The sequence below is a fragment of the Hippoglossus hippoglossus genome, chromosome 3 (assembly GCF_009819705.1).
Source record: "Hippoglossus hippoglossus isolate fHipHip1 chromosome 3, fHipHip1.pri, whole genome shotgun sequence".
NCBI lineage: Eukaryota > Metazoa > Chordata > Actinopteri > Pleuronectiformes > Pleuronectidae > Hippoglossus > Hippoglossus hippoglossus.
In genome coordinates this window covers 22,226,676-22,251,673 of record NC_047153.1, presented here as the reverse complement: position 1 = coordinate 22,251,673, position 24,998 = coordinate 22,226,676, and the positions used below count along the sequence as shown (strand labels likewise).

General features: G+C 42.5%; 1 protein-coding gene across 1 annotated transcript; it reads left to right on the top strand.

Annotated features, from left to right (window-relative positions):
- Positions 1 to 12,431: 12,431 nt before the first annotated feature.
- Positions 12,432 to 17,824, top strand: irx6a (iroquois homeobox 6a). Its single transcript, XM_034581619.1, is given in 8 exon segments — positions 12,432 to 12,914; positions 14,058 to 14,162; positions 14,165 to 14,341; positions 15,097 to 15,206; positions 15,429 to 15,721; positions 15,865 to 16,542; positions 16,800 to 16,911; positions 17,285 to 17,824. Coding segments are annotated over 7 exon segments (1,536 nt in total). The 5' UTR covers positions 12,432 to 12,848; the 3' UTR covers positions 16,907 to 16,911; positions 17,285 to 17,824.
- Positions 17,825 to 24,998: the final 7,174 nt, after the last annotated feature.

Genomic DNA, 24,998 nt, shown 5'->3' with positions numbered 1-24,998 from the left:
AGGGAAGCGACAGCCCACCCCCCACACACACACACACACACACACACACACACACACCACACACACACACACACCACACACACACACCCATTCGTGCACATCATCTACTATATCGTTGGGGGTGAGCTGTACTGGGAACACAGCACCGCTCGTCTTCTCACCGCTGGTTCTGAATAGTAATGAGGTCACAGAGCTGGAAGGTCTCTGTGCACGCTCAACTCCACCTTTTTCCCCCAAGAGGCTGACCGCTGTTTGTGTGTGTGTCTATGTGCGGGAGATAACATGGCCTTGGTGACAAACATTACATCATTTTCCTGAGGACTCTATAATCCTGACACTGCATGTGACAATCAACGTCACCACTCCATTAGATTGTCTGAGCTTGCTAGTGTGGATAAGAAAACTGTTTAAGACAAAGTCCCCATTATTGTAATTTCATATGAGTGGTGGCATCTTTCTGTCTGCAAAACATCAGCTTTTCACCAGCTAAGAAAAACAGATCTGTTGTCTGTTTTGTGACAATGTATTTCCAAAAATGTGGAGATTAGTACTAGTAGTAGTAGTTTTCATTGGACAGCCATTGTGTCTATAGGTTAAAATAATGTTGAACGATAACATGTTTTTTTGAAGCTCAGGAAACTCAAAGATCAGAATCTTTTTACAACTCAGAAATTGTCATTCATGCTTTTATTCCTCTCTTTGGATTACTACTTATTGCTCATTGGATTACTTCTCTTCTCCTGATCCAACAGAGTCAAATAAATTACAGCATAAACATATCTTTTTTTTATTTAAAATACATTTCAGGGGGGGGGGGGGGGGGGGGGGGGGGGGGGGGGGTGGGGGGCATTCATTTAACATACCAGAAACAATAAGTGCTTTAATTAGAGCAATTTTTTATTCTCTTTAACTTTTATTTTAATTTTATTGATGATGAAAAATTGGTCAGCAGAAAAAAAGAGTCTTGTGAAATATGCTAGTAATAATAATAATATATATAAATTGTATTGCGCACATGTTTTTCTTTACTATTAAATAAAAATCTTTCATTATTCGTGTCTGATGCTGCAATTGATAGCTAGTCTTCAATAGTATCTATAGAACAAACCACAACCACCCGCCAACACTCAACTGATTTTAAAACAATTCCTGCAGCTCATATAGTCTGAAGTATCAGGCGACACCTCCTCAGTAGCGAAGGGGCTCTGCTGACAACCCAAGCCCCAGTATTAGTGTCCGGGTGTCCTGTTCCCAAAGAGAAAAAGGGTGAGAAGGACATCTGCTTCACGTCAGCTGGCAGTGCAGCACTTGGCTTCGGGGTTATCAGGGCTTCTTCTATCAGTCTGTGTTCGGAGCACGGACCTCTCCTCCTGAAGGGAAGCCCTCGGAACCAGCGTGCCAACAGCTTGAGGAGGTACGGCGGAGAGAGAGAGGAGAGGAAGAACTGCAGGGAGGTGGAAGGAAGAGGATGGGGATGTAGGATGAGAAGGGGAAAGTGTGTAGGAAATGACAATGTGTGTAAAGCGATAAGCCCCTGTGCAAGGACCCCCTCACCCTGGGGGAGGACTGGGGGCTACAAGACGTCAGCCTCAGCATTCAGTCCTGTACCACTGTCCCTGATGACCCTTCCCCACTTCGGTCAACATTGCCAAGGCACAAGACAATACGAACATGCAATAACTGACTAAATGTAGTTTACATGAGTTCTTGTTTTGCTGAAAGTCTACAGTTCATTTTACACATAGAGATGACATTTGAAAATTCACTTTCAATATAAGATTAGTCGATTCAAATTTGAAACCACACAAAGCTTATTCTTCTAGAAAACACTTGGATGGCATCAAGTATTGAAGGACACTAAAGAACACCCGGTTGGAAATGGAAACAAGTTTAGTTATAATATTTGACAAATATGGGATATAGTTTGCTGTAGTAAGTATTAATATTTCTGTATTTATATCATGTGGGTTCTTGGAAGAGCTTCTTTTGTAATAAAATATTCCCTATATAATCAAATGTAATTAAAACGATCAAAAAATATGTAAAAAAGAAATGATGCTTCTATATCAATACTAAAACCAATAAGGAATTATTATAATTAACAAATAAAATGAGTAAACACAGTAAACGTAAATATGGGTTAGTGTGTGACATAGGGACAAAGGAATGTGCCACCTTCTAAGGCTGTAGTTTCTGAGAAGTAGAAGTTCAGAGGAAATGTGATCCCTTGAAAACATCAGTGCTGTCCCATCTTTCCTCAGTTTTATTTTCATTCTTTTATCATTCTCATCTAATAATGAAAAATGTATTAACAACGACACCACAGTGTGTTTGTATTTCAATATCAACTCCACTGAGGTGGACAGTGTGTCGGATGTTGAGGATCTGTTGATAGCTCAGATGTAAACTCTGTCTGGAATAGTGCTGACCACAGGCCACGTCTTAGTGAGCACCGCTGAGCGAACAGTGAGAGAAAATATACAGTTTGTCTGTAAGGGGACCGACTCAGGATATACACTCAGGGCGCTTTCACACATACCTTGTTCGGTCTGGACCTCTGACTTTTCAGTTAGTCCAAACCACAAATAACAGGTGTGAATGTGCATCAGTCCCCATTCCAGACCAACAGAACAAGTTTAGTCCAAATAAAAAACGTCCAGATTCAACTGAACTATGATTCGGTTTGTTTGCAGTCGTGAAACACTTTTTTTTAATCAGGTTTCGGACCAATTGGCAGAAGAAGAAAAAGAAGTGGCTCACAGGATTATATAGATATTAGATATAATATTCATATAAGGACATTCATTTCACTGGTAGTAGAACAATGGTCATACTACAGTGGCAATATTTGATTTACTTAAATCAAATTAGAAAGACTATTTTTTCCTATGCACTTTATAGAAAAAATGGTCTGAACTTTCAGGTGTGAAAATGCTCTTAATCTGGACTGATGCATTGCTCTATAGATTGTAAAATTGCAAAGATTGAGACAAGCTAAGCAGAAAGAGATGAGTGAGAGAACAAGTCAAGTAGCTGCATGTAAGTGCAGTCAGTCTCATCCCACAGACAAACACTTCATCTCGAGTATAATGGGGAAATGCTGCAGTGCTCACAAAAGATTAAAATCACACAGCACAGGTCAGGTGGCACGGACAGCCGAGGGAGCAGAACAGAAAAGAGAGACAGAAATAAAAGGACAATGACAGAGAGGGAGACGGAGAAAGACAGTGACAAGAAGAAGTGTGTGTGAATGCAGCCGGGCACTGGTCTGTGTGGACCCTGCCAACAGTTTGTGATGAGGGAGCTTCAGATGAAGCAGAGCGAAGCGAGCTCCAAAGCCGGGGCTAAGTGAACAGATTAGAGGACCGCACAGTGGTATCACTCTTCCACTGCAGTTGCTCTCTGACGGGCAGAGGTCAAGCACGTACTACATCCACACAGTCTGCAGTGTATACACACAGACACACACACACACACGCACACAAAGATACAAAACACAGCAACCACACATACAGATGTACAAGTTTAATGAAGCCAACAGTAACATGAATTTGAGCCTGTAACACAGCTCATGGTTTGATCTGCAGAAGGTGACATGACAGGATGAACTGCTCTCTGGACCTGTAGCTGTAAAGTAAAGGGTTTCATTTGCTTAAGTTATTGTTTGGTGCTGTAGAAGGAATCCTGGCAGTGTACAATCACAGTGCTCTTCCAACATTTTGCTCCAGATTGTTCCACTTACATGAGAAAATATTCCAGCTTTTCCCTAATTCCAAACAGAAACGCCCTACAAAGCTTTTACATGGATAATAAAAAGTCCATTAATATTATTTTTAACATACAACCCTGCATATTGAAATTAACATATACTGTGTGCACATTTTCAAACATATCCAAAAACCTACTGTCACCAGCTGTCTACCTCGTCTTTTCTGTCATATTACTGCATTCATCACTGACTAGTTAAATAAACATATACCATACCATCTTACCACAGATCATTTGATGTGTTATTCCCTAATCAGCAATGAGTGACAGCCCCGGCTGTTTCACACGCCACGCTCGTACTTGACCGTACTTCAACTATTTACTTTTCTCTGTGCTGGTGGGATGGTCAAATGGCTGTTATCAGTGGGAAGTATGTTCCATCAATCTGACTGGACCAATAGGTTTATATATATGTGAAGTTCTGTTTTATCTCATAAACAACCTCCTCCGTGAAAAGATGGGGGATGGAAGTGACAGTGCAGGTGTTGCAACACCCAAAGCCCCCACTGGTGCAACGCCCTTGAATGTGTGTACTTTATATAAAAGAAATAAAGCAAAATAAGTGTTATTACTTGTTCTCCTCTTTGCTGCTCCGAAGCAAAACACTCACTCTACTTTGTCAGTGATGTGCACTTCAATCTCTGTGTGTTTTCCCCTCCTATTTAGCCTAAAGGTAACACCGTATATTTACTCTCAACACCTTGGGGTGTCACTGCTTGGAATTTAAGCCATGCTCCCTACTAAAGAGCTGTTTTACAGCCCCCTCAGACGCCGCCTGTGTCGATTTGTTTTCCCACAAGCAATGTAAACACAACACTTGTTGAAGGACCCTCATTCACCATATATTTAAGGGAATGCTATCAGCCCTGCCTTCCCCTCATGCACCATCTTTCTCTCCATATTTTACCCCTTATCTTCCTCAGGATAAATATCCTTGAGATAAATAGGAGGCATATCTCAAACTCAAAATGGAAAACATCTTGAACTGAGCAGGGAAAGAGGATCTGAGCAGGAGCCAAGTTGTATTTCAAGGATACTGCCCCCTTATTTAGAGGCGTCTGTGTTACTCCAGAGCAGGGGGGGGATCTTACAAAGATCTGATCCAGTTCCCTCGCTTTCTCCAAAGTAAGCTTGACAATCTGCAAATCAGAAATTAGCCTTTAACAAGCCAAAGTTGAAACAAACGTGTGTTTTTTTTCCCTTGTAATCTGATGATGTATTGGTCATGAGGCCAAGGTCAGGGTTCACTTGGCAACCATGTACTAAGCTTGTTTACATTAACCAGTAAAAAGGCTAATCAGAGGTATATGATTTCACCTTCTCTACAGTTAACAGGACCTTTTGATGTTGGCAACCATGTAACATCTGCTTTTAGGTTGGATGGACTGACGGAAAAAAATATATTCTCAGGCCCGCTGATAGAGCTGGAGTGGAAATCCAACTGATGGGCCAGAAGTTTTAGGAAGCAAAAAGCATAACATCGTGATGGTTGACACTGAGGTTTATTTGTGTAAGTCAGAGCTATGTGCTATGAATAGATAGGACTCCTTTTTTTCTTCACTTCACCTACAACCTTAAGACTTAAACACACAATCTCTTATGTTTGAAAAAAGGCAATTTGTCAACTTGTTTCAACTTTTATTACTCTGGTTGCTGAACTTGTCCAAACCTGTGAATGTGCTGCAACCAGGTGTAAGACAGAGTAGAAATGTAAGGTATTTGTGCATGGACGACAAAATGCCCTCATTAGTTCTGCAGTCTGACACAATGTAGATGCAGAGGAGCTGAAGAAAAAGACAAATGTTTTTAGCTCCATCTGGATTCAGTTTGGAGTCGACCATGGAGGGACCTCCACTGGCCGAGCAGCAAAATGAAGAACAGAGGGCCCGAACGATTGAACTGTCATTGGTAGAATAGCAATTTCATCCTATCAGGGGCTCTGGCTGAGACTAAAGGGGCCTGGGTATCTGTAAAACTTTGACAAAAACCTGTCTGGTTTCAGTTAGCACTAAGCAGAGACACTTACCTGGACATGAAATCAATCAGGTAAATTTTCTTCTACCTGAAGCAAATCCAGAGCTAAGTGATGATGACTACCAATTGGTCGCTATGTCATTTTTCCCCCCCCCAGGATGGTGGTGTGCAATCAAAACAATAAAGTGCCTGCAGTAATGGAAGATACATTTTCACTGACTTTTTTCCCTCTGTGTAACACAAGCCTAATTCACCTCACTACATAACTTTTTCCTTCCTGTAGTGTTGCCTTGACCTATGGGAGAAAAATCAAAGTGGATATGTGAGGACTTTAGGAAAAGAGACATTTTCCCTTCATTGCATTGGGCCTCTGAACTTTTAACTGAACTTTTAGCATGTGTTAAACGCTACGTTGATATTATCGAAATTGACACTGCTATGCTATGAGAGAAGAGAGAGCTGTTCAGCATGCTCTGTCATCATACGGCCACATTCTACAGACACACACACACACACACACACGCAACACACTGAAAAGTTCACAGTCCAAACTCGTTGCCAGGAATTGAGAAGAAAAATCCAAAACAATCTTTTTTTTTAAAATTTTTTAAAGAAGACCAAATCTAACTGTCAGCTCAATGAGGATTATTCCACCACGGTTGGCTCCCCAACTTCCCCACCATAATCCACCCCAAAAAAACTCCTGGTGAAGCCTTTCAAAACAATTTATGCAAACAAACATCAAGCTCAGCTATTTGTATTGGCACCATTCTCCAGTAAACCAGACTGAACCAAGACCAGATGGGGCTGGGCCATTTCGTTCTCAGTGTGGTGCAACACTATGGAGGCAGACATGCTGAACCCGAAGCACTGTCTTCTGTAATGGAGCGAGTTTCAATATTTAGACCACTTCTCAACACATGCCCCACTTCTGGGTGTATACTGTAAGTGTGGTGGGATTTCCACAAGGACGCATAAAGCTACAAAGGAAATATTGCCATTTCTGTATTGCATGGTGTCATAATATTTTATTCGCTAATTTTTACATGTTAGTAGTGCAGGAGCATGCTGAAGCAGGCTATAATTATATACTCCCTGATTACTCCCTACTCCGCTCAACTGTTGACCCCACATAACGGCTCGTTTATGATAAAACATTACGTTAAACGTTGATAATCATGTGCTTATAGTTCAAAGTTGGGCTGTATAACATTCGAGTTCCCTGGTCTCGAAAATATGGCTACACATGAGAGAAAAGATGCCGATACATACCATGACCCGTCTGGTGTTGACAGCGGTGGCTGTGCTGTGGCCGGTAATTGGACTGACAGTAATAGGAACTGTCTTTCTGCCTCTGCGGGTCGTAGAGATGGGCCACAATGCTGCCGTGGATTTAGCAGCTGCAGTCAGATGGAAACCATGTAACTGGAATTTTCCTCGTCTTCCTTTCTCTTCCTCCGTTTGAACGCTGACATGATCATTTATGAGGCGAGTCAATTTCATGACCCTCAGGCCCTTGAAACCTGGTCAGCTGCCAATATGTGATTTCAGAAATACATGGTTGTCAATGAGAAAATGAGCCCTCCATTCGTCATTGCAGAGGAACTTGTTCTTTTTTCTTTTTTTTTTTTTTGCAGATACTTGTATTTACTCAATGGCAGCGTTTTTGCTGCTGCTGGCGCTCCGCCTTGAGGGAAAGTTAGGTTTGAAGTCAGCATCCATCTTGGCGAGGACCACACATATACAAACACGGGTGTAGTAGCAGGGAGGTAGCCTACACAGGCTCCTTAATGCGGGTGAGTGAAAATATATATTCGATCACTCTCACGTCCAAATGTGAATGCTAATGTTTGAGGAGCTGCACACACAATGCCACCGCAGCAGCTTTGACACGCCCAGAACCGACGTGTACACGCACCGCTCGCTGACATGAACACACATAGACCAAGAGCCTAAGGCCTTGATATAAAAGGCGGCACATGGATCCACACATCACATGATCAACCCACAACCAACTTGTCCATACACACACAAACGCAAACACACACCCCGGGGAGAAAACCGACACTCGCCCCCTCTCTCTCACTCTCTCTTATAGACACCTACACCCACACAAGCTGTGGGAGCCAGGCTCTCTCTCTATAAGCACTTATTTCCCAGAGTCACTGCCAGCGCTCTCTTTCTCTCAGTGACAAGCTACAAATCCCTGACACCACCACTGATGATAGCTTTACAGTAGAGCCTCAAGGGGACTCTGCCAGCCAGCACACACAAACAACACACGCACACGCCTTCTTCTCTCCCTGCCTCTCTCTCCTCTGTGTGTCCCACTCGCTCTCCCAGGAGCCCCAGGGCCTCTGGGATACGCGGCTCCCAAACACAAAATGCCTAGGGTTTGTTTGAGTTAAACATCTGACTACAAGCAATCAAAGTGACGAGGGTACAAATGAAACAGCAATTACGCCTGTCCATTCATGTACGGATCTGTGTTTAAATTGTGGGAAACAAAACCAAATGGTATACAGCGGGGTCCAAGTGGTCTCAGACTTTTGGACCCCACAGTATCTGTAATTATGTTCTGTCAGATTACACATTGTCTTTTAAACTCAAACTCAAAGCGTACCGCAGCACAGTGGCGCAACTTGTACGCTATCATCACGTACAATTATCTTTTTTTCTCTCTCTACACCGGATTGATTTATTGAGACAGTCGCCCTGACGCCATACTCGCCCTCCCCTTATTTCTCCGTTTGATTAAAGTCTAATGACTCCCTCTGTGCGCCCTAAGTATTCACCAGCCCTAAGGATGTTTGTTTTAGTGTTAGCCGGCCACTGCTGTGACCGCTGTATCCTCCACCGCTCTATTATTTCTCATTACAATATTTATTACTTTTCTTTCCATTTTGGATAATTTAGCAGTACTAATAATGCTCTTGGTGGGGGAACTTTGTGTGTATGCAGTGTGTGTGTGTGTGCGTAATAATTCCACATCACAAGTGCCCTGGATTTATTGGCATATACCAATTTGGCTTTAATGAGATCAGACACCTCCAGGTAGGTGCCGCATCATCCCTCTGCTCGGCTCGAGGTTCTCCCTCCGTTTCTCTGTCTGTCTGCCCTTATTACCATTTCGTAAACCCCCCTTCTCCACCCCCCATCTGATGAAAAAACAGGAAGGCTTTGTGTGGTTCATTAAGTCAGCATAGGAAATGTATTAAGTAGGAGAATAGGGCTGGGAGCTGTTGAGTGTTGACTTAACCTTTCCAGTTTTTTTTTTCTCCTCTTCCACTCAGTGATACTTTAACGGAGGATGCGTGCAAAACTCAGTCTCATTGGGAAGCACAAGGATCATTTAGAACGAGAAATAATAGAAGTTGGACTTGATTATTCTCAAATAACACGAGTGAATCTACTGTAGGGGTGAATGCCTTTGTCTGCTAGTCGTTAAATGTTCTAGTACATGATCGTTGTGGGCTGAAAGGTTTGTCTACAACTGCAACTGGCGGAGTTTGTTGCAGCCTGTTTCTATCAGAGGCACAGTCACTTTTGTGTATCATGAGAACTTACTTGCAATAGTTTCTTCTTCTCTGAACTCCCTTGTGCGCTTGGCATTGGCCCCTCTGACCATCCTCGATTAACTCCCCTTTCCGAATTTCATTTTCTAAAGAGCAAACTTCATGTAAATCTGCATAAATTAAACACAGGGTGGTGCATGCTGATAGGGGGGGTTGGGTTGAGACCTGATGGCTAAAGCCCAACTCATGCTTCTGCGTCGAAGCTACACCGTAGCCTACACGTAGACTTGTACCGTACGCTGAGCCCTTTTCTTTAAGAAAAAGTAATTGCTCTTCAACATCTATCAGCTCCGACACGATCCACTCGCCATTGTTCTAATGTAAACAGAGACGCCAGAGAAGTTGTAAATAAGCGGACCAAAAACCTGAAGACTCAACACCAGCATAGAAACTCTACTGCCTCTAGTGTTTTGACGGTGTAATTGCAGCGCGACTTACACTCACCTATGAATGCTCCGGGCTTAAAGGAGGCCTTTCCTGTTAAATGTTAAAATACAATGTACCACCCCTTAAATGAAAGATTTACTTAATGATAAATATACAGTGAAGAGCCACAGACACATCCTAAACATTTTAAAATATGAATAACTAATTCCTATTGTCAACGATTTAGCTTCCAAAAAAAAAAACCTTGTTACAACGAGATTATAAATAAACACACAGAAAACAGTGTAAAGAAATGGTTCATTGTCAGGTTGTCATACAGTTTCTGGGGAAGGGCACTGTGGTCGGTCTGCCATTACAATTAGTGTTCATTTGGGCCTGATTCAGGGAGATCTGCACTGACTGCTGGACATGCATTATGCATGAGTCTGTCCATATGCACTTGGGCCATCATGCATGCCCTTGTAGAAATGCATCGACCACCGGCATGCAATTACATTTAGCTTCTTTTTTTTTCAGCCTTCTCCATGTGAGCATCCTCCAATGTAACAGAGGTTTACAGGCATGACAATGTGCCTCCTCCTGAGATAATAACTTCTGATCTATGCACCATTAATGGGAAAAGGAATGTTAAGCATGTTAAATGTTGCTTACTGTTGTGATCTTTCGACAAACTACAACCGAACGGGAAATTTTGTAGTCGTGGATTTTTCTGATAAACTGAATTTGTAAGTTTTAGCAGCTGATGAAAATAACACCATAAATAACAAACAGCTTCCACGGTTTTATTTTCAGTTACCATATAGAGTTATATGCCATGTTTTCTTTTAATTTTAAAAGAAATGAAAACAGGGTCATGTTATCATTTATCTGGCTTGTACGTCCATTTGTACACATTGTTTTTAAGGCATTTACACTGACCCGTTTTTGGATGTGATTTTTTTTGACTGAAAATAAATTGGGAGCAGCCTGACCCTGGTTCTGAGGTGAAAAATCGGTATATGTGAGACTACAAGAGAGATGGCTGGAGGTGGAAAGCATCAACAAGTTGGAAGAGATGTAAGGAGAGTGCATATTTTATTCAAAGAATACTTCTGCCACATTAAAGCTTGAGTACAGTTTGGTAACACAGGGAATAATTCTCACTGTCGAGCACCAGGATGTTCTGTCCAACAGGTTCCCTCCTGTGTCTTAGGTGCCTGTCACGAGCAATGAACACTTTTCAGGACCCCAAAACACTGGTGTGTGTTTGTGTGTGTGTGTGAGAGAGAGAGAGAGAGAGAGTGAGAGACAGACAGAGAGAGAGACGGAGAGACAGAGAGAGAGACAGAGAGAGACAGAGAGAGGGAGAGAGAGAGAGAGAGAGAGAGAGAGAGAGAGAGAGGGGATTCTTGTATCATAATGTATTGTATCTTATCTGTAAAATAGATGGCACTTCACTGGGCCTGGGCCACGACCACTCTGTCCACTTTCATCTCCGAGGAAAATCTCTGACAGATCTTCATCTCCAACACGCGGCTCTTTAGCGCCCCTCGGAGAGAAAGGCTGTAATCGCACAAGCGTCTCCAGGGGGAGGAAGGAACCTCCATACATGCAGTTTGGAGAGACAGTGCCCAGACAAAATTTTTGCACATGGTATCAGTAGTGACAAGGGAAACCTTACACCACCCAGATAGTCAGAAAGGGAAAAAAGGCAGATCATATGACTCAGACTGATCATAGCTGTCAATGCCAATGTATACAGGGTAAATAATACCCCCCTCCATCCGTCCCTGTGCTCAACATGAGGAGGGGGCTCAGCTTGTTTATGTTTATAGGAGAGAGACGGTGATGGTTGAGCTGCTGATCTAATAAGGCTTAAAATTATTTCTCTATGTGAGGCAGCACCATTTCTTATACCCATCTTTCAAGTGAGCATCATTCAATTAAAATGCAATTCTCGTCGCCCCCATCCACGGATATTTAATTAGACCGAAGAGCAGGGCTTCCACTGTCTTTTTTTCTTCTTCCCCCTCTTCTAAAACAAGCTCTTCGGATTTCACCTCTAAGGCATATTTTCACTCTGTAGCTCGTTGGTTAAACAAGGGCATGTATCCATTTGTTAATTGATACAATTACGCATTACGCGTAATGGTCACGTAGGTCTCCTGGCGCGCATCAATCACTGGTCTATTGACCTGCCAAATAACCCCCCACCCCCTCTCTCTAAATCTCCCCTGCTACAGGCCCCCCCCCCCCCCCCCCCCCCCCCCCCCCCCCCCCCCCCCCCCCCCCCCCCCCCCCCCCCCCCCCCCCCCCCCCCCCTTCTCTCTAATAGAGAAAGATAGAAACATCATCGTCATTAACTTCGGGATGGACCTCTGGCCATGAGTGCCAGAGGCAAACAAGGGGTCGACATTAAAAAACAGGAGGTGTTATATTTATGCAATATATGTAGTACATAAGAGAAGTGATTATAAACGAAAATCTTTTTTGTATAATACTCAAGAGACTTTTAGGAGATTCTTATTTGCCTATAAAATAAACTGTATTATTCTGGACGTGTTTGTGTGAATACTGGTTAAATATCTACAGTTTTTTCTAATTTATTTATCTACACAATGATTTCCATATGACCAACTCTCACACTGCTGTCTGTATCTATGGCAAATCAGTGGGAGAACTGTGTTATAAAAGCGGGACAAGGCAGTGCGCAGTGCACCTTAAGAAAACCCTGCGTTGGACGTGATTGGCAAAGACATTATTCTATCCTTGGTACCCTGCCGTTCCGGGATTACAGTGACGTCACGCTGATACCCTTGCATGGACGAATGCTAAAGAACTATGGAGCCACAAATAATAGCACAAGCAGAGTCCATATCTTGCAAGTCTTACGTTATCCTTTAAGCCTCCTTCAGCTAACACAACAACAACAATTTTTTTTTTTTTTTGCACTTAATGACGCTTAATTTCATTTCTTTATCGGGTCCTTTGGGGGGGATTATTCATTCATATAAAACAATCTGCAGCTGGTGCCAGCCCAAAAGTCTCCCTCCTGTGAGTGAAGTCATCTATTATTGAGCGAAAGGCCGTGCGTGGAAATGTGTGTAAGACGGTGGATTTGAAGTAGAATTGGTTGCAATCGATCAAGGGTGAAGAATATTGCTGATGGTAACAAAAGAAGCAGCTATGTCTTTCTCGCAATTTGGATACCCATACAATGCAACTTCACAGGTAAGACCCTCTGCTTTTTTTATTTCTACTAACTTTTGAGCAAACACATACATTGTTTATTTTTGCACGCTTTCTTCTATTTCCCTGAACCCTTTTCTCTTGTAAGAAACATGTGTGGATGAGTGACTGCTGTGACACTATTGACAGTTGTTTTTTTTTCGCGTGCTGCAGTAGCAAATATCGATATACACGCGCCCGTGTCCAATTACACTGAATTATGAATGAACTCACGTGTTTTTTTTCTGATGACAATAGAGATGAATGTCACCTATTGCGCACTGCGAGGTGTAATTGGGCTGTAGCGCGTGCTGTGGCCACACACATTCGCAAACTTTCTGTTTGAAATTCGCTGGGACATGTAGACACACTGGATTGGTTTTATAGCTTTTAAAACTTGGTAAAAGTGGTTTCTTAGATTTTCAGACACCTTTATGCGCATGATGACAAGTTGGAAGAAGCTGAGGTGGATGGGGGGGACAGCTGGCAAAGTTGTCAGCCAACTTTTATCTCGATAATGTTTTTAATGTTTAGAAGATAGAATGTAAAATTCTGATCATTTAAATTCACAACAAAGTGGAAATTTACTTGACAATGACATTGATTCATATTTTTCTCATCCTGTCCAGAAGTTCAATTTTGAAAGCGATGATAAACTGGAACAAGTCACTTTTACGCACGGATTACGCACACTCCTTTCGTAATATTCACTGTAAAATGTCCATTATATGATGTAATTTGTTCATATGCAGTACTATTTTTTATTAAACACGAAAAAGGACTTCTGTGGCATCGCTTATTGCACTCGTTTCCAATACAAGATATTATCTCTCCATCCAGGAATCATCTTTAAAAAAAGTGACTTACCTTGAATTAAGGCAGGTCACAAGTTAAAATAATGACACCTGATTCATGCTAATTGTTCTCATGTGCATCAGAAACAAACGACATCTCTTCACATTCTTCGCTCGATCGTTTTTAGACTCGACACTACTGACTGCACAACTTGTTTAGATGTGAGCACCTTTTTTTTTTTTTTTTTTTGCAGCGCACCAGCCACATTCATTACAGCGCTTGTCACAGACATCCAGATATAGGAGCCGGCACAGCCAATGACCATGTCTGTCCACGATTCTCTTCATGCAGTTTTTCGTGTCGGCAAACCCCAGTACGACTTGCTGCGATTCGATTTCCAGGTCGGTGTCTGACGGGACGGCGGGAGGCTCCCAGACCGCCGCTGCCGCCGCCGCCGCGCCGCCTCCTTCTGCTGCCCGTCCTACGAGAACCGGCTCCTGGCGAGCAGCCGGACGGAGCTGAACGCGGCGCTGGGGATGTACGGCTCCCCTTACGCCGCCGCGGCCGCCGCCAGCCAGAACTACGCCAACTACTTCCCCTACAGCACCGACCCATCCGCCATCTACTCCTCTCTGGTGGGCTCCTACTTCAGCCTCGATTTGATGCGTAAAGAGGGGGGAGGAGGAGAGGAGGGGGGCTCAGGCTGATCGATCAACAGTGTTTTTTTGTTCAATCAATTTAACGCATCCACCACGACAAGCCGTTTAATCCTGCAGCCAGTCGTGTCTTTGTTATTCTTTGAAACAAGTTGCAGGAAAAGAAACTGTCACTGAGGTGAAGGGCAGAATTGTCTCTCTTCAATCTGATGGCATGTTAATATGAGAGAGTGATCCTCCTTATTCATTTATTACTTGTTTCAAAATATTTGCACTTGTGTCTGTTGCTGAAGAGGAAAAAGTAAAATTAAATGATTCCACATTCACTGTGATGTGAATAAAGGACTAAAGGACTTGTTAAATGGGCTTTTTGTAGCAGCTGAAACTTTTCTTTAATTGTTTTGGTATTTTTTAAACTTTGAAATTTACTGTCCATGAAAAGGCTGCATATAGTTGACCTGAAAACAATTAAAAACGTCTTGTGATGATCAGAAAATAACTTAAGAAATACAAATATAAATTAGTATATTATACATTAAACTTGTTAAATTATAGTTAACAATGAAAGGTTGATGTCATTCCTGGGATGTTATGTCAGTTTGATAGTGAGACTGGGTTTAAAAAGAATTAAGTAAGAAATGTATGTAAATCAAAATTCATGAAAATGTTGAGCAATAAACTTGCAGTCACATCTCTTGTTGCACTGTTATAACAACCCTCCTTCTATTTTACAGAATCCACAGTATGACATCAAGGACAGCACAGCCACTTTACACTCTGGCATCACTCAGACTGCTGCATACTACCCTTATGATCCTTCACTGGGACAGTATCAATACGACAGGTAAGGTCTGGTCTTTTGTGGTCATTAAAAATATGAGTAATACCAGCTTGAGTGAACTTGGTAAAAAAAAGTATTTCACCACTGATCAAAGCAGCCATTCACTTGTGCCACATGAAGTTCAAAGGTCAGAGTGTAACCGCATACTGATATCTGCATGGAGAGAAGTGTGAGTAGTCTGATATCCTTCTCTAACTGCACTAATGTGTCTGTTTCTGTGTCCAGGTACGGGACAGTAGACTTTAATGGCACGGCCAGACGGAAGAACGCAACTCGCGAAACCACCAGCACCCTGAAAACATGGCTGTATGAGCACCGCAAGAACCCCTACCCCACCAAGGGAGAGAAGATCATGCTGGCCATCATCACCAAGATGACCCTCACCCAGGTGTCCACCTGGTTCGCCAACGCCAGGAGGAGGCTAAAGAAGGAGAACAAGATGACGTGGTCACCAAAGAATAAGGCCAGTGATGACAGGAAGGACGACCTGAAAAGCGACCAAGACTGCGTCACCAAAGGTAACCGAGTCCAAATAGAACTTTGGTTTCTTACGTAACTTTGAGCAATATAGGTGCCGGAGCAAAAAGGTTTCTGAGCAAAGTACGTCACTATAAATCTACTAAACTGTGTTGCCTTAAAATATACTTTCTACCACCTGCAGATTCTAGTGATTGCAAGGATGAAAAGGATCTGCATCTGAGTGATCTGGACGACATGGACGGAGATGACTGTGACAAGCTGGACAGTGACTCTGAAAAGGGAGCTGCAGACGAGCAGGACCTCCAAAGGGCCATGGCAGTATCCGGAGTCCCTCAAAAAAGAGACTGCAGCTCTGAGCTGCAATTGAGTTTAGCCAACAGCTTCCACGCGTTCCCCTGTGCCATTAAAGGCCTCACCACTCTTCCTCCTCTCCCATCCGACTTCCTGGATCCTGTGGAGTCCAAGGCACCCTCCTCGACCGGCCCCACGGCAGGAACTCTGTCCCTGTCCCACTTTGAAGCATCGGACAAGCCGCGGATCTGGTCTCTGGCTCGCACGGCGGCCTCAGGGGTCATACTGAGCCCTCAGCAGCACGGCTCTGAGCTGAGGACAGGCAGCTCAATCGGGGACTGCCAGCTCCAGAGCAACAGGCTTAGCGGGGCTCCGATGGGACAGTGTGGGGGTATGAGAGGCCTCCATGAAGCCATCAGCGTCACCAATGCTGAGAGCCCCTTCTCTGAGGGCTCATCCTTGCACTCGAAAGTGTACGGCACTGGCAGCTACAGTCACAAGGGCCTCCAACTGCACTGCTCATCCTATGCTGCACTCCAAGACACATGTCAATACTCCTCCATTGAAGGTTTGTGATCTTTCTCCTCCAATTTTTAACATACTCTATAAGAAGGGATACCACTGGTTTTAACTCTCCCCTGTTATACACCCAGACAGAAATAACCACCGTTTACTACATCAGCTTTGACAAAAATGTTAAAGCATTATTCCTTGTGATTCTGGATGTATAATATACAATTTCTAAGGTTATGAAGTGAAAAGGTTGTGCCAGCCTGCACCCTGTGGGCCAGTTTCTTAGATGTGCTTTTATTCGGGTGTGTGCAGGATTCTCTGGTGGCAAAGCAGAGACGCAGTCGTCGGACCTCAGCGAAGCCTGTGGGACCGTGCAGGATGACAAGGTCACTGCATTCAGGACGGTAATGAAGAGGTGAAGCAGGTGGGCATCTGCACTGAGCCGAAAGGAAGCAGACACACACACACACACACACACACACACACACACACACACACACACACACACACACACACACACAGGGCAAAGAAAAACACACTTACTGGTGAAAACACACTGATTCTCACCTGTTGTTAAATATCTGTTGTTTACTATTATTCTATCTAATGGCGGCAACATGAAAGGTTGCCAATATGCATGATGTCACAACTAAAGTATATAAGGACCTAAATATCAAACTAAATATGAACATTTCTACTGCAATAATAAATATATTTTAAAATATATTAAGAGAGTTTATTCCCTCTCATTTTGTGAGTTTATTATAACTACTGCTGTCATGTTCTTCCCCTTATAGATCTCTGGAAACTGCACCACCATAAATAAAGGGACATTTATTATGCACTAAAGGACACACTGGTAGAGCCTCAGTAGGACGCATGGGAGCAACCTGGCGCCGCTGCAGTGAGAGCTGTCAAACTGTGGACGTGGCCATCATTTTGCACAACATTGTTTTCTATGGTGTTCAAAGACTTTATGCAAAAAAAATTCTACATGCAAAGGTATGAAACTGGCCAAGTGAAAACGGCCGAATTTGTGTATGGCAATCGTGTAGTGTAGCAAAACGTATTTATTTCTCTGTGTTTCTCTGTATTTATTCTTTTTTTGTCATGTTGTCTGTTTGTCTGTTAATTATTTAAATGTGTTTATCGGTTGGATTCCTTTAAGTATTTGTGTTATATGTTCAACTGTGGCTTCGTGTCATTTTGCCTGATGTAAAGCTGACTTTAAAAGGACTGGGTCCCCCTGTGACTTTTGGAGATTTGTTTTGTCATTGTGTTAAAAATGTGAGCTTCTCCTGTGTTTTACCGTGAATGATTTTTTTCTAACAATACAACTTTTTTCCAAGAGTTCTTCTGTGTCATGGTTATTCATGCATCGGCCAATTAAAACATTCGCAGAAGTGCATTTGATCAAAGTTTATCATCTTGACTCGGTGCGTAAAAGGCGCTGCGCCCATGGAGGGTCATAACGCAGAGGAGGACGTGAGTGAAATGCACAAGTTGCGGAAGAAAGGGGGACATTATCTCTCCATTGTCGGCGTCTAATCGGAAGTGGCATCAAACACTTTGTTACTGTTCAGGCCGAGCATGCGAGGCAGGAATATGGGGGATGAATGCGCGCTTTGTCCCTGGTAGCGAGCCGCTGCACTAACTTAACATTGTGTAAAAAGGTCATTTGTAGGATCAAACCCGGCACAGAGATTCACATGGTCCATCAAAGTGTCCTTTGATTTGTCTGTTTTGCCTATGGTCCACCTCGTTATGTGCTGTGGCTCTCCTGCCTCTCATGGAGACAGCTGTAATAAGATGATCACTGCAGTCTGTGGTGCGTAATGGCGCTCAGCAAAAACTTTTTCCACCCTTATTGCGAACTTTTTTAATCAAACTCTTCCGTAGAAAAAGACAAAGGGGTCCTGTGCAAACTTATTTCTGAGTGTATATTAATTTTAACCCATGCACAAACCACAGAAATATTACATTTGCCAAATCTTAAATTTATTTTACTCTGCAGAGCAAATTATATTGACAGCCTTTAAACAACCTCAACGTAAGAGAGGAGAGGAAAACTGGCTTTAGCCCTATTTGTGATATAATTTAAAATTGTTTCAATCACTTGATTAAATCAGTGATTTCCTCGGTAGTGATGTGAACGCCTGTTTTGATTTGTTTCCGTCTTGATCTCCTGTGAAATGTTCTTCCACCAGCAGGAAAAACAAAAGATTTAGATTTTTACGAATAAATTAGATTCCCGGACCACCGCTGGAAATAACACCTGCAACCAGTCCCACAGCCTCGCAAAAACGTCATCTGGGATCGTATTTGTTGGGATTATACTTGTAATAAAAAGTCTTTTCCCGTATTAAGGCAATTCAGGCTTGATTTCCGAGGCGCTGTGGTCATCCCGTGCGTCCTTGTGCCAGGGGCAGACGCACGGAGCCATGGTAAATCCAGGGGAAATCTACATGATGAGGATGAGGAAGGTCAGGAATAATAACTTAGGCCTATTTCAATTTTTTCCAGTTCATTTTTCTTCTCTGAGTTAATCTGAGAAAAACTGATGTAAGTGAAGCTGAAGGCGAAAACATGTTGTGTTTTTTTTAATATTGGAAAAAAAATATACATAGTTAATTAAATGACCAAAAATGGCTGGGTTTTGCTTTATTGATTAACATGTACACATCATAACCAGTAAAAGGGACTCATGACATCACTGATTGGCTAAATGAAGGTCACTTGTAGGGAAATTTAAAGGGCCATGTTGGAGCTGGATGCATTTCTCCTTTTTAAACTATAGAAGTTTTATTTAAGCATTCTAAACTGTATAAAAGCAGATGGGGATTAAAAGGTTCGGCAAAATTTGTGGAGATTTAAGAACAAAAAGGACCAGTTCACTCCACCTAATATGGGGCCGGATAATAAGTGAATCACTCAGGCTGATGGCCTGTGTAACTGTCCGCCTGTTAATGACAAGCTGCTAACTGGAAGCCCCTCTCTTCCTCCACAACTGTAATCAGTCATGACGCATGATCAGTTGGTCTTTACATTAAAACGTAGGGTTGGTGTGTATGAAATATTTACAACCAAATTTAATTAAATTGAGGTGGGGGGTTGTAAAGGAGAGCTGCCTTATGATATTGAAGGTAATGATGCATGCGCAATGGGATTACCACCAGTGCGACGTACCTGAGGGGAAACGGCAGATAATGGCCATGATGGGCTCATATAGCAGCTTATGCCTGGAGCAGCTAACAGGTCAATTAGTCCGTCCTATACACAGTGTTTTACATACGGCTAAAGCAGTTGCACAGAGCAGAGACAATCAGGCAGATGTGTATGGACGCCATGGATCAGAAACCACATTAGCCTGCTGCTATTCACATCTATACCATTGGAAGAAACCCACCATTTAAATAAGTGAAAAATAACCTAAAGGGAAAAGATAAATGAATAAAAACTGGGGATAACATTTGGTGGGTTGTGGTGAACACAAGGGGAGGGGGACGAAAGTAAGACATTGTCTTTGTCTGTCGTCTTTAATCTGAGGTCAGACATGAAATCTGTGGCAAACTACCATGTTACGGGATAATAAGTTCCTTAGGTAGCCTATATAGGTCTATGCAGGACTAAAGCTCCCTAATACACGCCTTCCTGTTGGTAAATTACATTTTTCATTCGGGGGGGGGGGGGGGGGGGGGGAATGAGGGGGCATGTTTGCATAATCCAAAACAGATTTTTGATAATCTGTGAATGAGGCTCAAAAAAAAAAAAGGAAAACAAGCGAGGGTTAACATGAATACTTAAATAGGTTTCACATTATTAATCTGTGACCATCATGAGCATCAGAACATGTCTCTATATATGCTTATATGCCTGTTATTATTATCAAACACTTCCATAAGTGTACAGTCAACCTGAGCCTCCACGCCTCCGCTGCTCTCATGGATCACATGGATCACGGAGCTTTTTCTTGTTGCCGCCTTCGCCCTCTGCTCTTTTCAAGTCAACAGGGCAGCTGTCTGTTGGAGTCAGTGTTTGGAAACAGGATTATAATTGTAAACGTGTTAAGATGCGTATTTACCTTCAAATAAAAGGTAAACACCATGTCAAATTTCACAGTAAACTATTGCTAGTCGACTAAAGACACGATTTTAGCTATGAACCACTTACAAAATATAAGATGGAGACCGTGATGAACACGTGCTGCTGTTTTTCTCTTTTATAACCTGCTATTTTTTCAGTCTCTCAGTCGCAGCAGTGCCCATAATCAAGGTTCAGAATTACAGATCTGAAAGTGCAGAAATCTAACATGAGTTTATAATGACCGTGAGGTCACTTGTTACAGGTTGGCAAGTTATATTTGAGGAAGTTAAGTATGGGCTTTATGACTTTCTGAATATGAGCGTGACCTATTTAGAGTGCATGGGCCTCTCGTATCACAACTATTTTGGACTGCAGGAAAGTACTGTAAGTGTGAATTTTAGCACTTCTGCGTTCAAGGGCAACTCCTTCAAGTCATCCACATGAATATCATTTTAAAGCTCAAACGTCTGGGAGGAATGGATGCAGTTAGCGAGCGCAGTTATTTAGAGATCTAATTGTTAAATGGTTTCGCCTTTTCTTCTGCGACTATGCATCTTGTAAAATGGGGGTCAGATTAATGTCTAAATATAAATAACAATGTAAAAAAATAAACATGTCGTGCGTGTGCACTTACAGACACACACACACACACACACACACACACACACACACACACACACACACACACACACACACACACACACACACACACACACACAAATAAAGAAATCCCAGCCCAATAGTAGATCAGTGGCATATGTGTGAACGAAACAAATTTAGTGCTTGTTTTGTGTATTCTACTTCTCTTGACCTGTTAAAGAGGATGAAACCAGTTTCACAGTGAATGTAAACTGTGGTATGTTGTACAACATAATGTTTCAGGTCAATGAGGGGTTAACCTCTGACAAAACACTGTCAGGCCCATCCATCACAAGGGCTCTTTACATTTAGGCCCCCTACTTAATGAGCATGTGCCCACAATGTAAACGTGTATGAATCATTCTGACACGATAGCAATGGCCTCTTGGTATAAATAGGAGCCATAACAACAACAACAACTACAACAACATACCAAACAATAATTTGCCCTCTGGTCTGACAAAGGAGCCCGCATGGAGGTGCCATTTGTTGTGTCCCACGCTGGGCAGCTTAGGCTCATAAAACAAGTACCAAGTCTCTGTAGCAGTGGCTCAGAGTTCAGATGAGGGGGACAATATACACACTTCATTAAATTTTGTCAAAAGGCGCAATGAAATGTGTGTGGGACATTGTTTCTGTGCATGTCTCCCTCCATGGAATTTCTGATTGCCGATGTTGCTACAAGGTCTCTGCTAATGAGTTTTGTCAAAGACAATTATGGACTTGGTGGAATGGCCAGAGAAGGAATGAAAAGCTGGCTTTGTGCAGTTTGGGTAGATGTGGTATTGTGACCCCTGCTTCTTTCTATACCCCGTGTTTGACCTACGCTTCATGTCCGGAAAAAAATCCAGGCCTCCGTTCCATTATCAGCGGTGAACCCGAGGCAGAGTGATCTGCTCCGGCACCTTTGCCCTCTTCATATTTCATGTTCCCAACCCTGATTCCAATGTGCCAGGCTCTATCAGGCTGGGGCACAGAACAAAGTGATGCTAGCGCTGCCATTTCCCAGGGCCTTCTGTCTGCTGCAGACCCTCTGTTAGAGTGAGCAAGGTCTTTGAGTAGTAAAGGCCGATGTGACTCAAACTGTGGACATCACCCTTTTAACAAAACCTTAGATCTATGCTTCTGCTAAACCAGAGGACAAGGAGGAGTGCAAATGGTGCTCAGAGAATAATTGGACCAAGGGTTGTCAAGTTCACTATGAACTCATACAGCAATAAGCAGGTCAAGAGGCTCCAATCACAATGATAGACCACAAGGAAATGCAATGATGTACATTTCACTGACTGCCAGCGCAAGATGAGCTTTCATGTGCGGCCTGATTCCCTATCTGCGAAACCAACCATTTAAGAATCCTGAATATGTCTTTAACAACAAAGATGCCGGTTGTATCACACACACCCCACCCTCCCCCAAAAGGAAAATCGCCCTCTTCATAACAGCCTGAACTGGGTGACACGCCAAGCCGATTGTGTTGTTGCGCGCATAGTAGTGCACAGTTGGTTAGCTCACGAGCGAATCAACAGCCAAGCTACTGTCAAAGCTTGTGCTAGTTGTTTTGGAGCAATAATGATCAGAAATAAATATTTCACTTTACTTTAACAGCAAAAAATAAATCCTCATACTTGTTTGGGTGCTCTGTGTGGGATGAGCCAACACCATCATACCATGGGACTCTGGCTTTACCATGGTGTCATGAAACCTTGCACAAGCATAGTCAAACTATAACCTGTGGCATAAAAAGCATTTTAAACCTTGTTTTATTCGGGAGAAGTCACCAAATCACAACGTCTTTAAAGGTGTGGTTGTGGCCATCACACCATCGTTTAGATAGGGACCTGATCTGGATCTTGTTCTAACTGCATGGGGTCGTTGCCAGCACGGCTGCAGCTTTGCGAAGCTTGCCTGAAAGGACTTAGGTTGTACCATGCAGTGCGGAACTGTGTGCACTTTTGTTCCTTGTTGTCTTGTTTGTTGTTTCATGTGTGCCTGCTCGACTGGCTGGTTTTCTGCTGCTGATCTTAGGCTGGCGTCACCGACATCACAATAATCTTCTGTGTCATTTTAATGCCCTTTAATAATCCCCTGCATCTCATTTTTAATCTCGCTCTCTCCTTCTGTTTTTCTTCCCCTTTATGTTAGGCATCTGTTGGCCTTTAATGCCTTCTGTTGATGCTCCATTTGACTTTTAATCAGGGTGTATCGTCTTGTAGCCTGACCACAAAATAGGTATCAGTCCCACATTATGCAGCCTCTACAAGACGTGTAACTGCAGTAAACTTGAAACATCTCCTCTTTATGAATCCCGGCACACCTCGTATGGAATTCCATGAATCACATGAAAGACGAGGCAGAGATCATGTGACTGAAAAAGGCAGTGTGTTGACATAACGTGGTAAAGGTGTTGCAGCAGGGGTGGGGGGTGAATATCAATTCACTTTTATCTCTCCTGCCAAGGTTCATTTTACATCTCATGCATACCTTCTGCTATGAGAGAACTGATATTTCATGTCACAATAGACTTAAACCAGAATTATTCTGTTTTTCATTTTTAGCCCATGGCTGTTTTAGCTCGTTGTCGCTATTTTTTATTTTGTTTATCTACCCCCTAAAATATAATGAATGAGTGAATGAATGAATACATAAACGAATAAATAATTGTGATATACACTAAACAATCTCTGATTATCCAGTTGTTCATTACCTGCCCAGCATCAAATGGCAGCCAAACATAGCAGCTAGCTGCTGAAGAGCTGCATAGCGTTATTTATTTATTGGTGTTATTATTAAATATTGTTCCCAGATGAGGAGAAGAGCAAAAAGTGAGTTGAATAATGGATTACATTTATCAGGTGGATCGGTATGCAAATCCAAATAAATGATCATTTGGCTTTGATTTTGCACCACTACGGATAACTTTTTCATTTAGGTGCACCAGCACATTATTTACAGTAGGTGCACCCAAAATTTTTCACTGCTTCTTTTGGCACCACCATCAAAATATTATATATGTTATACCTTTTCTTGTTCCCATATATATTGGTAATTTTCTTAAAGCTGGGTATTGCCACTGATTTCTCAAATCGATTTGATTCAAATCCACAAGGTCTGTATTTGAATCTATTTCAGATTCGATTCTATATCGATTCACTAAGGATATTTCATTGTACAATACCAACTTTGCACGGATATGAAAGAAATATTAGAGAATTAAAGCTGTAAACTGAACAAGGAAACCTCTAACTTAGTGCATTATTAAAAACCCTAGGAAGCAGTTATGCTCAGTTCTGGAACGTTACAGGGAAGAACAGCACAACAGTTCATCAGTTTGCCATAAGTTGACAAGAAAAAATACCCAGCAGTCAATGCGCCTCTCTGAAGTGCTTAAAAGAAACCAAAGAAATTGGAAGTGGAACAGCCATTAAACGATATGGAGGACACATTTTTATGGAGATCGCAAATGTGTGTTGTTATGTCTAACAAAGCTGTGTAATAATTTAACTTTAACATTAGCTACTTGTCACGTGGTTCAGCAGAGCCCTCATGCATGAGAGTCCACGTTGCGCATTGGAGGCATTGCTGTTCAATGAGAATGTTATTGCGGGCTCGGAGCTTAACGATAATATTATTCATATCTGTCAATTCAGGGTCCTGGGGTGACACAACCAATTTCATTTGCCAACAGTAGCAGCAACAGGTATCCAATGTGTTTACGTTACCAGGGTAACACACGTGATGACCACGCGTGTGACGCTGCAGGGTGTTCAGAGTGGAGGAGCACTTTGGTCG